An 18,103-nucleotide genomic window follows, 5' to 3' on the forward strand; every position below is an offset into this window, starting at 1 on the left:
CTGTTAATTAACCACAAATTCCAATAGATTGATATCAAAGCTTACAAATTCACTAAATCAAAAAAAAAAAAAAAAAGCTTACAAATTCACAAATAATTTAAAAACATTGCTCTCTAAAGAGCTTACATCCTCAAATGCCATCCTCCTTAGGATCACAATAGAGTTAAATATTAAAAACTAAAAACCCACAAATATTGATGTCTGAGAAACACGTACAAACGCATCAAATGATCAGTAAGTTACATAAACAGTGAACTCCAGCAACGTCTCCAAGCCGTCAGTCTCATGCTGATTATTGGTCATATCGTATGTCTTAACCGTCGCAAATCCTTTCGCGTTAACATACTTCCCAGTTCCGCCCATGATTGCCAGCTGCGACTCTGACACGGAAGTCCTATGGATCCCGAAGAAGCTAAGGCTGTCAGCATAACGCCCGCTCTCAAACATAACCGTAAATGCCATGGTCTGGCCGGTACCATCTTCCGAGCTCCCCACGTAGAATCCTTGTGCCTTTCCGACCAATCCTGACCGGAGCTCGTGGCCCTCGGTCAGCTCATCGTCAAACACGGTCATGGTGCCGAACATGAGCATCTGGAGAGTGTTCCCTGATGGGAGTTGACCGCCGTTGACGACTGGAACGTTTCCGAATCCGCCGTTGTTTTGCATCACTGCAGTTGTGGCCCCACTGAGGCCGGTGAGTAATGGAATGTTGTTGTTGTTGTCGACCACACCGTTATCACCGTTGCTGACTGGAAGGACTGCCCCGTTGGGCTTGGCAAATGGGAGTTGACCGTTGATGGATGGGTTGTTGACTATCCCTGTCACGGCTTGAGCTGTTGGGTTTGACCCTCCGAGTATGTCGTGCATGAAAAAGGTTAAGGTGAGTGGTGTCTCAACTTCATTGGTTGCTGAGGTGGCAGACAAAATGGTGAGGGTGAGGAACAAAAGGTAGGCTATGGTGCTCTTGGTTGTGTTAGAGAGGAATCTCTGGGTTTCCATTGGGAAGTCTTTGCTAAGAAATGAGATAAAAGAGAGTTTTGAGAAGACTTGTCTTTGCTGTATTAATGGCTGATGTGTGGAAGTATGATAACTGTGCGTATATATATATAGCTTGAGCTTTGAAATGGGAGTTGATGAGATGGATTTGGTGTATGTTTTGGTTTGGACGCCCAATTTTTATGTCAATTTGAAATAGACCCACCAGCTAGCTAGTTTGAATAGGAGTCGATGAGATGGAGTTGCTGCATTTTTTTATGTTAGATCCTAACTTTGAATGAAGTTGATCCTGAGAACAAATATGTTGAAACTTCTTAGTGGATGAAAAAAGAATGATTTGGCTAGGACAAGGGTTTAGGTCACCTAAGAATATAATAGACTTATTTGGCTTGGGACTGCAAAAATGGGTTTGCAAGCTGAAATAATCTCGTTTAGAAGGAAAAGTACTGTACCTACAACTTTTTAATAATTTGTTGGCACGTGTCCGCATGTGATTAAAAGGTGTTAAAAACTTTTTAGTGACTGACGTAGCTTTAAGCAAGTTGTAAGCCATAACATTCTTCCATTCACCAAGCGGATAGAGGTAAGTTGTTGTAGAATCTAATAGTATGTCATGAATTACCTTCCAAAATATTGAACATGTTAATAAAATTAAGGGGTAATTTCACTGAAGACCCCTGATCTTTCACTCGATTTGACAAACCTCTCTTAAACTTCAAAATTTCACAATTTAGTCCCCTGAACTTTTAATTGCTCTTAATTTGAACCCCTCCGTTAAATTTAGCCATTAAAAATACCAAAAATGACCAAAATATCCATGATTTTCATTTTTTTCAAATAAAAAAACGTTTTGGAATTAAGGATAAAGTTGAAATTTTATAAAAAAAGTCAAGGGTATAAATGTCATTTAACGTTTAAAATTTGACGGAGGGGTCTAAATTAATTGCAATTGAAAGTTCAAGTGACTAAATTGAGAGATTTTGAAGTTTATGGGAAGTTTATCAAATCGGGTGTAAGTTTAGAGATTTTCAGTAAAGTTACCTCTTGAATTAATCTACAGCTTTTCATTATGGTTATCATAATTCTTCAAAATTATTCCTATATAAAGTTATGCAAATCCTCTGTTTCTTGTTTTGAAAGGTTGCTAATCCTGCTATCCCCTGGTTTTACTTGCAATATAAAAGAATCCGTATTTGAGACGGAGGGAGGAGAGACTGGCATAGGCTATGGCTCCCTTCAATTCCCAAGAACAAAAAAATTTTGAGGTAAAATATATATATATATATATATATATATATATATAAATTACTGACTCTTAGCATTAAAAATTTTTAACCCATGGCGCCTGTTCATGATAATTTCTGGCTCCGTCGAACTGGTATTAAAAACTCTTCATAATACTTGCAAATCGAAAGGCAAGTTGCTGCACTAACCAAATATTTTGAAACTTCAATACTTGAATTGAATAAATAGTAAAATGAAAAAGAATTTGACGCAAAGATCATGATACAAAAATCCCTCAGAAATACGAGAACTCTTGATAAATATCAATACTCATATATGAACAAACTGAATCTACATCTATATCTCTTCACACTTTTTTTTTTTTTCACTCGGACCAAAACGATTGTTATATACAGAAATATGTTTTCAAGAATGGTTCTCAATTTCTCATACAATATAGATATCCGCCAAAAACACAACACTAGTGTTCAAAAAGTGTCCATGCTAACAACCTCTGCTGCAAGCTCATCAATCAATAATCTTTCTATTTCTCTACCTATAAAATCGATATCTTCTCCTAAATCTAAAGATCCCAACTCCTTTTCCAGCACTTTCATTGTTGGGTCCTTGCTCATTTCCTGTTCTTGGCTGACCAGCAACCTCCACAACTCTTCCTCAATCATATCCTGACTCAGCCTGGGGTTAAATATTTTTGATGCAGGCTTTGCCCATTTGGGAATACCCATGTATGGCTGGAGCATCTCTATCAGCCCTGAATTTATTCTGTCAAAGAGAAGCCGCCTTTCCGATCTCTTCCAGGAAGCATGCTCACCACACTTTTTTTCCAGGGTCTCGAAAATTGAAAGGCTTATTGGGCATTCTGGAGAGTGCCAGGTACCGAAGTTCATTTCGAGGATCCGGCCATGAAAACCTGCTTCAGTTATGACATCAATAAGGTAGGAGAAATCCCTACCCTCTTCAACTCTAAACAATCTCATTAAATCTTTGTTTTCTTCAGGGTCGTCTACAGATCCTTCCCCGGAATCTTCATCGCTTGACACAATAATTTCATGTCCTTCTGAGTGTGTTTCTGAGAAATCTGATATCAGAAAGTTGCATTCATCAATGCAGCCAAAGAGGGGGGGAAATATATACAGGAAGAACTTGAACTAAAGAAGGTGGGTTAATATTATGAGACAGTCCTAATGAACTCACCACAGATGTCACTGCTGACACTCTCTAAGAACTCAGAATCTTCTTTGAAATGTGGTTCCAGAACTGAAACTGGACTAGGATGATAAGCCTCTTCCAAGCTTGATATGGATTCTTGCCCTGTGTGAGAGCACTGTGAGAAAACAGAACCTTCTTCACAGAATCCAACTGATGTTTCCTACAATTCATGACAAAATTCAGTAGTGATGAAGCAAAATATTGGTAAGATAAATCTAAAGATAAGTTAACACAACAAACTTTCAAGATAGAAATTCAGAATTGGCATGAGAATTGAAAATATTGAATCTATATGAGAATCATTCATACAAAAACACACATGCAGCAGCTATAAACTAACAATTGGGATTTACAAAAGACCAAATGTAGAAGAAGAAGAAGAAGAAGATCCATGGTGTTAGATTCTAGACACCGCAGACAGACGTTAATTTTTATTTCAAGCATAAAATAAACTGATGATTTTGAATCACACTTGAAACTGTGATTTCATATCATTCTATGAAATTTTAAATTGTACTTAAAAAGCTGATAAAATGTTGAAGTTTTCAGGTACGATACAAATTGGTTAAATTAATGAGAGCTTAGCAAATATAAATAAATTCATTGACTGTCTCATAAGAGAGAAACATCAAACCTGCTGAATCAAAGTATCCGAGGCATGACTAGAATCAGAATTTGTCTCTATGATGCAGGGAGCTGGTTCAAACTGCTCTTCCTTGGCATTTCCAGAAGGCCTGCCCACAACGTTACTCTCTGCATCAGTCACATCAGTTGCCATGCTCACCGAGGCAACACAAAAAACTGATGGCTTAGGAAGAAGGGCGTTCTGTTCAGACATGTTCTCAAGCTTGTTCTTCAGCTTAGCTTCCACCACCCTTGTATCTTGTACAATGTGATTAGTTTCTTGACCAGAGAAAGAAGAACTAGAACTCGATGACTGAGGACCCACAAAATCCTGATTAGACAGACCCTTCTCAAATTTGTTCTTCACCTCATCTAGAACCACACACATCTCTTCTACAGTATGATTACTTTCCAAATCCAAGCAGGAAAAAGAATATGATTTCTTATAGCTGAATAAGTTTCTATATTCTAAACCATATTTCTGGTTCAAATTTTGGTTTCTTGACCTGTGCTGTCCACGATTAACAGACTCTTCCAGACTCAAATACAGGTCACTTTGAAGACCTTCATATCTGGTCCCGATTCTAGTACTCCCAGTGGCAGAGGAGAATGCAGGAAGAGAACTGGACCTTGGTAAGTTTCTGACAGAGCCGTTCTTCAAATCATCCTTGCTGATGCCTAAATGATTGCCCGAGTTCACATGTCCATCATTTGGACCAGTTTGATTGCTCAGGCCATACTTATTAGGTTTGTAATTGACATTTTTTGTCCCATTTTCATCATCAGGCATAGCAAGCAATTCACCCAGAGTACTGGCTTGACCAGCGAATCCATCTTTTTGAAACTTGTAGTTCATCTTCCCTTGTTCAGAGATTTGTTTTTTGGCTTCCCTGGTGACATATGACCCATGTGAAAAAGAAAAGAACTTGCATTGATTCTTTAAATAATAAAAGTTTGAAGGCACCATCATCTGAGACTGTTTAACAAAGGTGCCATCAACCCTCAACCCTGACCTCGATAACTTTTTTGGAATCCTGATTGTGCCATGCCTTGTTCGATTGGTAACTTCTCTTGAAATTTCACTGGACACTCCAGGCCATTGCCTAGTAGGTTCAATGTCATAGGCCAAATTCTTCCTCTCTTTCACTTCAATGTGTAATTTCCTATTTTCAGGAGCAGGAACATCTTTTAACTTCCTATCACTCAAAAAAGAGCCTTTATAAGAACTAGATGAAGAGAAACAACGTGCATCATTCTCAGCCTTGTCATGGTTTGGTTCCAAAATAACAATTTTTTTGCGGGGATGCTCACTGTTCGACTCCAATCGAGATCTTGAAAACTCGCATATATTATCAAGACCAAATTCTCTATAGGAATTTCCAACAAGGCCATTCTCAGGTTTCTGCAGTAATTTAACATTTCCATGTACAGTTGTCCTCCCTAAATTCCTACGTTTGTCAGTATTTCTACTGTAAGAAGTACATGATGACTTCGAGACTGTACCATGCCCAGACTGTGGGTCAGGAGGGACACCTTTCCAATATTGTGAGTGCTTGGTAAACAAAGAATCTGGTTCTTGGAAATATTTTGGAAAAAGATCCTTCTTAGAATCTGTAATGTCCATTGCATCTTGAAGTTCCTTCTGGTTTTGGTGCTTCCTATCCCCTGAAATGCATTTTGAATCTAAAAAATTATGCCTTATGAATGCCACTTTTTCTTCTGATGAACTTGAGCTTAGTTTCCCATCTTCAACTGAAAGGTTATGGTGCTTATATCCATTTAATTTATCCAATACTCTAAATATGTAACTTAATTCCTTCTGCTCTTCAATGCTCATCCTAAATGAAGCACGCTCATTGGATGAACGCTTCTCCCGGACACCTATAGATGCAACTCTCTGTAAATAGTAATCAGAAAGCACTCTTTGTTGTTTTTGGACAGGCTGCTGAGGCGGGAGTTCATCAAGACCCATCAATCTTGCAATAACGCTTGGCATTTGCTCTCTAGATTCCATTTCTGTTGACAGTCTTTCACTAGTTTGAATAAACACTCACTAAAACTCAAGTGTCTTTTAGAAAATGAAAGTAGAAATCTGCATCAAACAGAGAGATTGCTATATGAAGAAGGAAACATATAGTAATTACTGCCATCTAATTACGAAAAATTAAAGTAAACAATTAATCAAAATTTTAAATCCCCATAAGAACAAAAACAATAAAAGGCTACTTACCATTTCTTCCTTTGTCGTACTGCCACGGCAACAAGAAAAATCAGATTCAAAATTTGGAGCAATTGTGAGTCTTGAAACCTCCCTCCTTCCTGGAAATTTGATTCTATAAGATTTAAATATGCCAATAGACCTCAATTAAAAAAAAAAAGGCTTCCAAAGAACAGGAAATAGTTCATGGCGTTCGACAAACAACAACAAAAACTACATTTTAAGCCTAAACAGGGTCAAAAAGAGCATATAAAAAAAAGAAAATCCCCGTAGAATCGGGAACATCATATCCTAAATCATATCTATCAGCTTTGAAGAGAATAAAGAAAAAAGGAAAACTACATAATAAATAACTCGAACATATGAAAGGCAGAAGTTAACCTCGCTTTGAGAGGCCCATGTGAGCGTCCTGTGAGATCTAGAAATAATTTCTAGACACTCCAGGAATACAAAATAGTAAAGTTTCAAGCAATCAACTCTCAGAGACCAAATGATTGAGACAACTTTTTTTCGTACGCAGTTATTAGAAATTTAGAACAACAATGAAACAACCAAACAAGTGTAAAGTGCATGAGTAATCGGTACCTACCTTCATGTGTAATTAAAAAGGACAATCCCATACAGTAATCCTTCAAAACACTTTCACAGTAATTACAACCACCCTACGGTCCATTGAAACACAAACTAAACAGAATCATATTGATGCCACTAAAACAACAGCACATCCTTACTAAATTCCCACAAGAAATAAAACCCACTTTGACAAAAGCACACGCAAAAATCAAAACCCAACAAAATCACGAATCCCAATTTCCCCCTTACTAAGGGGAAAAAAAAGGGCCAAGACCAAGAAATTAATTAAAAAATATATATAGAAGTGCTGACCTTTTTCACTCAATTCTCTTCATCATGACAACGATTCTGGCTTTCGATGCGTACCCATAATTCAAATCCTTTATCGCATGCAAGAATTCTCATCGAACCCACTTCATTTGCAACGATCATGAATCTACCAAGAGAGCTCCAAATCACTTCCCGGTCTTGATTATGAATCAAGCAAGAAAAAGACGCGCCGACATACAGGCGGAGTTGGTCAACCAAAAATGCTATCAAATAAAACGTCAAAATCGGCGGAAAAACTTTTCTTCCCTGGGCACGGAAATTTGGTCGGCGAAGCGCGGCGAAGCGAATATGGGAAATTGGTATGGATGTATATTTGGTTAGAGAAACGGAACTGGAAGAAGTAGAGACGCGTCTGTGAAAGAAATAGCTGAGAAAACGACTGAAACGATGAGAAAACAGAGAGAAAATGTGGGAGATTTGTGAGCGTGTATGTGTTGGATTGGTGGGGATCCTTTTTTTTTTTTTTTTAATAATTTGTCGTTTCTACTACTACGCGCGAATAATTATTGTCCTGTTAGCGTAGTTCGCGCCACAGAGAAAAGGCTTTTTTAACTAGAGTTTGATCTGTCCACAAAGATTTTTGCTAAGGAGAGATTTTTTTTTTTTTTTTGGACATGTCTCCACAAGAGGGTGAAGTGGGATTCGAATTAGTGACATCCGATTCATAAGACGTGGTCCTAACCGATTGAGTTATCTCTCAAAAACTTTTTTTTAAAATTTATTTAGAGTATCTCGTTCATCTTGATAACACTCATTTTACAGCCTCCAATTACTACGTGACACTGATACATCATCAATTAAAAAAAAATGCAAAAAGTAAAAATGAGAACAATTACACCAAATCAGATAAAAAAAAACCCTTAGCAGACAAGATCCGACCCACGACGTGGGTCCGTGTGAGACCCACGCGCGGGTTTGGCAGGCGGTGAACGCTTCAAATCTTGTCGGCCGTGACCCGCCTCAAAACCCGTTTCTAATGCCTTAAAACATGTTTCTAATACCTCAAAACTCGTTTCTAATTACTCAAAACCCATTTCTAATACTTCATTCAAAACTAAAACCTAGAAGGGGAAGGTTAACCTTTAAGGATTTTATCAACCTAAAATCTAATGTATTTTAGTCTAAGTTATTTTTGTGCACTTTTTATGTTTTTACTTATATGTCGATTATTGTTTGGGGGCTATAAAATGGGTGTTATCAGGATAGTCATGATAAAAGGTTTTCTCCTTTAAACTCAATTATTATTTTTAAATTAAATTTTATGACATCAAATACTACCAGTTTTATCAATCCAACGTTTATTATTTTAATGTTCACAATATTTTAAAATTTAATAAATATTAATACAATAAAATTCCAATCATTTAATTTGAAAATAGTGATTATGTTTTAAAGAGTTATACATATTCGAATATCCAAAGAATCAGAAATAACCATGATTTAAGAGAAAATTATTCCTTCAATACTAGATTAAGTAAGATTATTTGCTCCCTAAAAAAGAAAAGAAAAGAAAAGCTAAGATTATTTACATATTTTCTATGGAGATTTCATTTGTTGATTTTTAATTTTAAATTAACCATATAAATGAAAATATATATAAAAAAAATGTGTACAAGTAGTAATTTTCTCTTTATGTTAGGAATAAACCCTAAAGAGTAATGCTATAAGTCTTCCTATAATTCTTTTAAAATCATTTCAAATGTGATGTGACTTTTAAAATATCGTTGAATTTGAGATGTAATTTATTGACTTTAGATCTATTGATAATTTTAAAAGCTATATCATATTTGAGATGATTTTAGAAAGATTCTATGAAAGCTTATAGTATTACTTATAACTTGCATTTAGTGGGTGGAGAGTAGTGGAGGCAGGAAAGTGAGGGGTGGAAATAGAGAAATCTTGAGTAGAAGATTCGGTATATCTCCCACGTGAGATTTGTATGGGGTTCGTTTCTTTTCCATTTTTGGCCTTCTAGGGTCATAACTAGGGTTTCGGTTAAACCCTAGGGTTTCTGTTCCCTTGTCCCATAAAATTCAGGCTTTGGCGGCTAGGCCTACTTTTTTGTGACCCAGAAAGTCAACGTATTTTGGGCCTAATATTTAAGCATTAAGAGTTTTGTAATATCTCAATTAGGCCTAACTCAAGGCCCATTAAAGTTTTAACAAGTTCTGAAGTGGTCGTTGGGCCCACGTTGGGCCTAAAACCACGCGTTGATGTTGAAATGTTATGTTATGTCAACGGAGGGGACATCGTCATTAATTATGATTGAAATGAAATGAGTGAGAAAGCTGGTTTGGTAATGGTTTTAAAAATACAGTCTAAATATAAACTCGTTAGGTCAACGCGACTTTATTAAAAAATTTTTAGGTGTTTTTTTTGGGAAATTGACTCATTAGATTAATCGAAACTACAATAAACTCCCAACCGTCAAAAAATTTTAACAGCCGTTAATCCATTCAAAACTCATCGTTTTATTTGATTAAAATATTAATTTTTTATTAATTTAATTTAAAAAATTAATATTAAAAAAAAAAAAAATTTAAGGAATTAGTAGGGAGATTATACATACCTGACCTATTAGGTGGCTTAGGCCACCTCAAGTGGTTTGGGGCCAAACCACTAAGGGTGTGTAATGAAACTTCACTAAAGAATTGATGCGAGCCACCCCGTGGGTGGTTAGGGGTACTTGAGCCACCCATACCTCCTTGCACAGTAGGGGTTGGGGGTGGCTAGGGGTGGCGTTCCCTTCAATTTTTATTTTTTATTTTTTATTTTTTTTTTAGATTTAATTTTTTTAATTAAATTAATAAAAAAATAATTTTTTAATCAGATAAAACGAGGAGTTTTGAGTGGACTAACGACTGTTAAAATTTTTTGACGATAAGGAGTTTATTGTAGTTTCGATTGACTCAAGGAGTCAATTTCCGAAAAAAAAACACCTATGAAGTTTTTAATGAAAGCGCGTTGATCTAAGGAGTTTATATCTAAATTCCCTTTTTAAAATAAATGATAAAGTCCACATATCCCGTAAAGGCTTAAATTATCACCCATTTGACAATGTTTCTTTAAACTTTTACTTATAACAATGTTTTCCCTAAACCATTAAAACTTGCGCATAACCCACGCTATGCACAGGATTATTCATTATAATTTAATTTAAAAAACTTAAACGCATCTCATCTTACTTTTTATTATAAGTTAAAATAGGTGTATGCAAAAATCTATCACGCTTATTTTAATGAAAATAAATATTAAATGTTATACACCAGTACATTACTGAACATGTACTTAATGAAAAGTATAAAAGAAAAAAAAAATAGCAAGAAGAAAACTTGAATTCTGATTATCAAAATATTAATAAAAAATTAGTAGGAAACACTAATATTGTTGATGTGATACTTATTATATTTCAATACAAATAAAACCTACAAAGTTCTAATCATTTCAAAAAAATGCATAGTAAAATAAACAAAATCTTACAAAGAATATATATCATTTCTTCTTTTTTGAAATAATAGTCATTACTTTCTCATTAAAACAAATCAACCGATGGAACGGTATGCTCCATCGTTACAATGTCTGAGATACAATCAAAATAAAATCTTCACTTAATAAACAAAATCTTCTCTTCTTTTTAATACAAAATAAAACACATATTTCACTCAATATTTAATTCAATCAAATAAATCTCTTCAACACTTTCAAAAATGCTAGAAAATCCGAGTAAATCACAAAAAAGGAAAAAAAAAATCCAATAAAATATTCAAATGAATTAAAACATAAAATCTTATTGGTGTGATACCTAATATATTTTAATAGAATCAATACAAAGAAAATTTATAGAGAAACAAACATAAAAATAATCAATTTACTGTTATGAAAAATTTATATATAGATACACAAAAATAAATCCAAGTAACAAATTTTTTAATTAAACAGAAACCCTAGACAAAATCAAATAGAGTGCAAAAATAAACAAATTTTTTTTATTTTATAAGTACCTAATAAAACAAAATTTGCACTCAGCATTTAACGTGATCAGATAAATCCTCTTAAGTTCAATGTTTAATTATCTCTTTAGTGTTTCGAAAGAGTTTCTATTCTTTTTTTTTTTTTTTGCACAAAAATCAAATAAACACACTATAATCTTCCATTAGTCCACTAAAAATCCTATTATCTTAATTCAGAAGTCGCAATTTTTATCAAGGAACAAATTGAAAAAATTAAATAAATAAACAACCTACAAATACAGTTAATACTCAATTATAATTGTTTGGAGAGGGTTGTGTTATTCTTATTAAGGGTTCATTTGAGATTACAGTTTTAGTAAGAAAGATTTTAAAAATTGATTTTTTTAAAAATTGCGTTTTTGAAAGGTTAAGAATAAGAATTACTTCGGGATTGAGTATTTAGATTATTATTGTTGAAGAGTGGAGACAGAGAAAATAAAAGAAAAGAAAAAAAAAAGTTAATTATTGAAGCTGTAGTTTTTTTCAAGTAAAAAACATAAACATGGATAATTAAGAAGAAGAATTACTTTAGGTTGATTTTTTAGGTTGTTATATTTGAAGAGATGAGAGATCTAAAGACGTGGGAAGAGAGAGAAAAAGAAAAAAGAAAGTTAAATCGGTGAGAGAGAGAAAAAAAATCCGAAATAATTGAGAGTTCTTTATTTTGTAAGCCTTATTATTTTGTAGATAGTCTATTATTAATCAAATTGTTTTTCAATGACTTATTATTTAGAAAAAAACAATTCTTATTTTATAAATTATTTATTATTACATGCACAAAGTATATGTAGAAAAAAAAATTGCCTTCTCTAACCTTTTCTAAATTTGAATTAAAAATATAAAAGTATTAATACATAATAATTTGATTTGTATTATTTGTTTCCTTATTTGATTTGGACATTAATAATACTTAATATTGTGCATTAAATGTTTGAATTTAATAAAATCACATATAAGGGTAATTATTGAAATATAATTAAATGCCTTTAATTAAGCTAATTTAATGACCGGTTCATTATTGAAAACCGGTTCACTCTTAAAAAATCGGTTAAAAAATTATGTCTTAAAAAACCTGTTTATCCTTAAAAAAAAAATGTTTATGCCACATGTCGCAATATTAAGGCACTTTTGAGAGTGATTCGGCTTATATATATATATGATATTGTCATTGTTCCCTACCAAAAGATAAAAATACCCATAAAGATTTCTTAATAAGACAAAAATATCCCTATAAATTCGAAAAAAAAAAGAAATTTTTTAAAAAAATTACTTTAAAAAAACGAATTTTTTTTTTTAAACGTAACTTTTTATTTTATTTTTTTTGAAACAATATTTTTTTAAAAAACGAAAAATTTATATTTTTTTAGACGAAAATTTTTAATTTTTTTTTAAATGGAAAATTTTATTTTAAAAAATATTATAAAACAAAAATTTTCAATTTTCAATTTTTATAAAAAAAATAGAAATTTTTTAAAAAAATTTCTTATAAAAAGGAAAAAAAAAAATTGGCCACCCTATAATTTTATATATAATTTTTTTTTTTTTTAAGTTTTAGTTTTAGGTTTTTTCTATAAATTTTAGTATTTTTTTTTAATTTTTTATTTTATTTTACTAGGGTAGTTTCGTCACTCGCGAGAAGCTCATATTTTTTAAAATCGGAGCCGCCCAACTTCCTTCGCGAGAAGCTCATATTTTTTAAAATCGGAGCCGCCCGACTTCCTTCGCGAGAAACTCATATTTTTTAAAATCGGAGGAGCCCAACTTCCTTCTTTTTCCTTCCTTCTTCTCTCACACTCACAGAGAGCGAGAAGAAGCCGACGATTCTTTTTTCTTACTTATTCTCTCACACTCACAGAGAGACACAGGGAAGAAGCCGACAATGGAGACCACAAGGGAAGAGTCTGGGCTCGAAGCCCTACAGCGCCTGAGGGCCACGGACCCGCCGGTGTGGTTGGCGCCGAGCCCCTCGCTCTCCCAAATTGCTCGAACCGCCTCGGAGCACCTCTTCGCCTTGCTCAGGCCATTCACGCCCAAAACGCCCTTCGACAAGCTCTTGACACAGGGGTTCGACGCCGAGCAGATATGGCAGCAAATCGACCTCCAAGCGCATCCCCTTATGTCAACTATCCGCCGCCGCGAGGTGAATCAGTTCTTCTATCAGTTCGAGAAGAACCCAGGAGAGATCTCGAAGCTCATGAAGGTTGTAGAGGTTGAGAAGAAGGAATCAAAGGGTGGGAGGAGTGTTGTGAAAGAGGAAAGTGAGGATTTTGATGAGGAATTTGACGGGTTTGATGAGGAATTGGATGAGGAGGAGGAAGAGGGGGAGAGAGAGTGAGGGTGAAGAGGAGGACGAGGAAGGTGGAGGTGATGGGATTGAAGATGGGTTTTTGAAGATAAAGGAATTGGAGGAGTTTTTAGAGGAGGATGAAGTTAGGGAATATGGGTTAAAGAAGAAGGACAAGAAAGAGGAGAAGAAAGTTGATGGGTTGGGTATGGATGAAGATGAAGATGATGAAGACGAAGACGACGATGAAGATGAAGATGATGAAGACGAAGACGACGATGAAGATGAAGATGGTGATGAGGTGGGGGTGCTTTTGAGATGAATTTAAAATAGTTTGATTGGTTTTTTTTTTTTGTTTGAGAATTTAGCTTGATTTAACTTTCATCGTGGAACTAGAGTTTGAGTTATTATGGAAGAATTTCTAGTATTTTTTGTGTTAAAGATTTTTCTTTTTTCTTAGGTGGTTGTGGTTTTGAATTCGGTCTAGAAGATGCATAATTTTGAAGTGTCTTGATTTTGATGATCTTTTTTGTGGGCTTTTAACTCGTTGCATTTTGTTCTTCTAGCTTGGAGATTTTGGGCATGGTGATGATGAAGATGCGGACAAGTTGGCGAGGTGCTACTTTGTTGTTTCCCTTTGGTTTTGTTGTTCTTGTTCATTTTATTGTCATTGGTTATCATAAACTGCTCCAATTCGTTATGGTCATACTGGTATTCTTTAGGAAAATTTGCATTTTTCACAGTCTAGTTATGTAGTTGGAAAATGCAAATTCTTTAGAGTGATTCTGCTTCTATTACCAAGGATGCATCGTTGTAGTGCATGGAGTGTATTTTTCAAACTCTAGACGAGAGATTTTCTTTGGGAGTTTATTTTTGAAAATCTAGATGATAGATTTTCTTAATATTTCCCTTTTCTGGGCTTTACCCGTGGATATGTCGTTTTCAGTTATGGAGATTTTTTTGGTGCTAAGAAGAAAAAGGCTGCCAAACAAAAATCAAAATTGAAAGATGGGTCAGAAGAGTCAGACATGGATGATGAACAAGAAGATGATGAGGCATTTGAAAATAAGGTATTGTTTATTTCTTTACAGTTCAACAGAGTATGTGTGTGTCTTGCTTATTAGTTGTGAAATCTCATTCACAAGCATGAATTTTAGTTGAAATAAATCTGATTTATCTATATTTTATTTATAGAAGCAAGCGACTGTTTCCACCCATGAAAAAGAACTTGAGAATCTTCGATCTAAAGTCGAGCAGATGGAAAAAGCAAACCTGGATCCAAAAGCCTGGACCATGCAGGGAGAGGTAATATTGTCATTCTGAAAATCTATTGTTAGACGAACTTGCATGGGTTACAATTGAAGTGAATGTGGATATGACTCAAATCCTTGCATCTATGGTTTATAACAACAGGTAACTGCTGCAAGAAGGCCATTGAACAGTGCATTAGAAGTTGATCTTGATTTTGAGCACAACGCGAGACCTGCCCCTGTAATAACCGAGGAGGTTACAGCAACACTTGAAGATTTGATAAAGAAAAGGATCCTTGAGGTAGACTCCATTCGTTTAGTACATATTAGTTGGTATTCCACTATTATGTCATCAAATTATACTTTCATTTGGGCATTAGACAAGGATAGTCATATGACACCAGGAAAAATAGGAAGGCATTGCCTTTTGTTTTATTTGACATTACTTATTGCAGCATTGGTCGCTGTTGTGTAGATCTCTCCAGGATACTAATCAGGAGCAATCTTGCTATGATGTTTTTAGGGGCAGTTTGATGATGTTCAAAAGGCTCCTGCGTTGCCCTCTAAAGCACCGAGAGAAGTTAAAGAGTTGGTAAATATTGTGTACTGAAGTTAAGTCAATTTTGTGGTTTGGTTTCTATCTAGCTTTTGTCATGATGATAGAAATCACTTATTCAAGCACTTTTCCTGTTGAAATATGCAGGATGAGAATAAGAGCAAGAAGAGTCTTGTTGAAATCTATGAGGTTTGTATTTCCCGACATCATTCATTATGGAATTACTCTCCCTGCCCCACCTCTCCCTTTTGTTTTGCCTTAACTTCTGGTTATGTACACTGGATCTGTAATTTGTGATCTTTAGTTATGAAGTCAATAATATGGTTTTTTCTTCCTTCAATTACTTAAAGTTGCAAGTATTATACATCTATCTTTTTAATTATTTGCAGGAAGAATATGTTCAGAAGACAAATCTGGCGTCTGCCCCCTTGACATTAAAGGATAAACAGAAGCAAGAGGTACAAATTTTTATTTTTTTACTTAAATATTTAATGCAATTCCTTGTTATTCCATCTTTGTCAATTATTGTGTCTTAGATAGGTGGCTTTCTTATATACAATCTGTTTACTTAGGGCGCTATATGTTTTTAATGATATTTCAATTAAAAAATTATTGTGTCTTAGTGTACTTATGATGCTGTATGAGAGACTCAGACTTTGGAACTTCCCATTTAATAGTCTTGTCTTGTCATTTTTTTTTTCTTTTCTCCTTCCATACTTGATGTTTGAAGTTGTTGTCTTTGATCAGGCAAGCATGTTGTTCAAGACACTTAGCTTAAAGCTGGATGCTCTTTCTCATTTCCACTTCGTACCCAAACCTGTATGCTTCTCGATCTCAATCATTTTAATGAACATATAATTTAGGCATTATGTTACTTATCAAAAAATAATAATTTTAGGCATTATGTCATGAACGTTTTGTGTCCATGTCTTTGTTTCTTATGTGTTGTTTTGAACTGGTTATGGAGGACATGTCTATAGATGTAAATGTCCCTGCTCTAGCAATGGAAGAGGTAAGGAGTTTGCCCATCTTCACTTCAACATTTAATCTGCTCCTTATTTAGCAAGCAAGTAATATATGTGGGCATGTCTTCCATGAGCAGATTGCACCTGTTGCAGTCTCGGATGCCGCTATGCTGGCTCCTGAGGAAGTGTTTAGCGGCAAAGGTGACATTAAAGAAGAAGCTGAACTTACACAGGCAGAGAGAAAGAGGAGGAGAGCTAAAAAGAAAAGGGAATTTAAAGGTAAGCTTGGATATTAGGTTCTTTCTCTGATTCTTAAATGCCAATTTTTTGTCTTTCTCTTTTGGTCAAATCACTACTACTGGTCTTGACATTAAAGAAGAAGCTATCTTGGAGTATATTCTGCCAATTTTTGCTTGCTCAGGCAAATTGTTTGTTTATCTCATTATGTGTTTTCGTTTGAGTTTCATATGCCAATTTCCAAGTAAATTATTAATTTTGGGATACATAATTACAGCTGAAGCAGCTAGACGAACTGCAAAGAAGCCACGAGACAACCCATCCCTAAACCAGGATCATGGTAACCTTTCTAACTCTAACTTGAGTAACTATCATTAAGGGAATTAATCAAATATCATCCCTTACCCTCAAACTTTTTGAAACTGGCAGACAAAGAAGGAAATGAGATCTTGCATACGAGTAAAAAGTTGCAAGGGGCTCCTTAAAGACTTCCTACTTCGATTGTGGTTACAACTCAAGGACCGATAAGGGAAGGGAAAGCCAGAGAAGGAAGGGGAGGGTGGGGTTTCTTCCCCGAATATCGTATTACCCCGATCGTAGCTTACCCTTTTGACTTTTGGTGTTATTGTAAAGAAACCCACAGGAAAGAGGGTGAAAAGGGTTGAAGCATCATATCTTTTAATAGAAAGTTAACCATTCATCTATTAGAATTCTGAGGTGATCAATTTTTGGTATGTAATTTAGAACATCCCCAAAAGAGTAGTTAAATTCACCATAATAGCTAAATTTGACTATGTTTCTACTTTTTTCCTCTCCAACAGAAAGGCCAAATTGTAGTTTTTTCTAGTAGAATGAACAGTGCTATTCGCTATTCACATTACAAGCAATTGTTTATTCTTTTCTTTTATCTCACACTCTATCTCTCTCCCAGCTCTCTCCTCTTTGTGTTCACAGTCCGAGCACAGCCCGCCGCTGTGGTGACGAAGGTGGGGCTGAGATAAATGGGTCTTTTGTTGATTTGGGCTTAATTTCCTATATAGATGAATGGTTATTTTCTTTGAATGATTTTCGGTGATTGGGTTTGATTTTGGAAGGAACAGTGGATACCCTTGGGGACCCTGGGTTAGTTTTTTTTGTTTTGATTAATTTTGCATGTCTGATATGTTTTGGGGCTTATTTTGGTTTGGGTTTTGAAGGACTACAAGTCTACAAGGCTATTCAGATGGTGGGAAGGTGATGAAATTTTGGGTGGCAGTGATGAAATGGCAGGTGGGAGGCGTGGAACATGGTTGGTTTGTAGCACTAGCAGGGGTGTTTGGGCGAGAAGAAAATTCAGGGGAGGAGCGGGTATGTGTGATGAGAGAGAGAAGTGGAAAAAAAAATAAGAATAATAAAAAAAAATAGAAAATAATATTTAAAGAAAGTAAAGAGTTATAATAGATACTTTGTTGGAATTTGCATTGAAAAACTAGTAACTAAATTGTAAAAATGTGTATTTTGAGTGGCTTTTAGCCACTCCTGCTGGAGATGCTTTAAGAGTACGCTGATCCTATTGAACGAGTATATTTCTTCATGTCAGTTGGTTTGGTAATGATTTTAAAAATAC

At 34.9% G+C, this 18,103-nt stretch overlaps 2 protein-coding genes and 1 pseudogene across 4 annotated transcripts; 1 reads left to right on the forward strand and 2 right to left on the reverse strand.

Moving 5' to 3' along the window:
* Positions 1 to 219: 219 nt before the first annotated feature.
* Positions 220 to 980, reverse strand: LOC132188775 (dirigent protein 25-like). The gene has a single exon (XM_059603312.1). It carries the CDS (start codon positions 865 to 867, stop codon positions 232 to 234), a length of 636 nt encoding a protein of 211 aa, XP_059459295.1. The 5' UTR covers positions 868 to 980; the 3' UTR covers positions 220 to 231.
* A 1,634-nt stretch (positions 981 to 2,614) lies between these two features.
* Positions 2,615 to 7,609, reverse strand: LOC132187640 (uncharacterized). Of its 3 annotated transcripts, none has more exons than XM_059602026.1 (5): positions 7,178 to 7,609; positions 6,305 to 6,393; positions 4,085 to 6,090; positions 3,436 to 3,610; positions 2,615 to 3,319 (listed from the first exon to the last, which is right to left on the reverse strand). In XM_059602026.1, exons 3-5 carry the CDS (start codon positions 6,086 to 6,088, stop codon positions 2,709 to 2,711), a joined length of 2,790 nt encoding a protein of 929 aa, XP_059458009.1. In that variant the 5' UTR covers positions 6,089 to 6,090; positions 6,305 to 6,393; positions 7,178 to 7,609; the 3' UTR covers positions 2,615 to 2,708. The 3 variants fall into 3 exon arrangements, with proteins under 3 accessions (XP_059458009.1, XP_059458011.1, XP_059458008.1); XM_059602028.1 differs by having other exon boundaries at positions 2,615 to 3,310; positions 4,085 to 6,166; XM_059602025.1 differs by having other exon boundaries at positions 4,085 to 6,166.
* A 5,371-nt stretch (positions 7,610 to 12,980) lies between these two features.
* LOC132187583 (M phase phosphoprotein 10-like) lies at positions 12,981 to 17,481 on the forward strand (annotated as a pseudogene).
* The last annotated feature ends 622 nt before the right edge of the window (positions 17,482 to 18,103 follow it).

The sequence above is a fragment of the Corylus avellana genome, chromosome ca7, assembly GCF_901000735.1.
Source record: "Corylus avellana chromosome ca7, CavTom2PMs-1.0".
Lineage (NCBI taxonomy): Eukaryota > Viridiplantae > Streptophyta > Magnoliopsida > Fagales > Betulaceae > Corylus > Corylus avellana.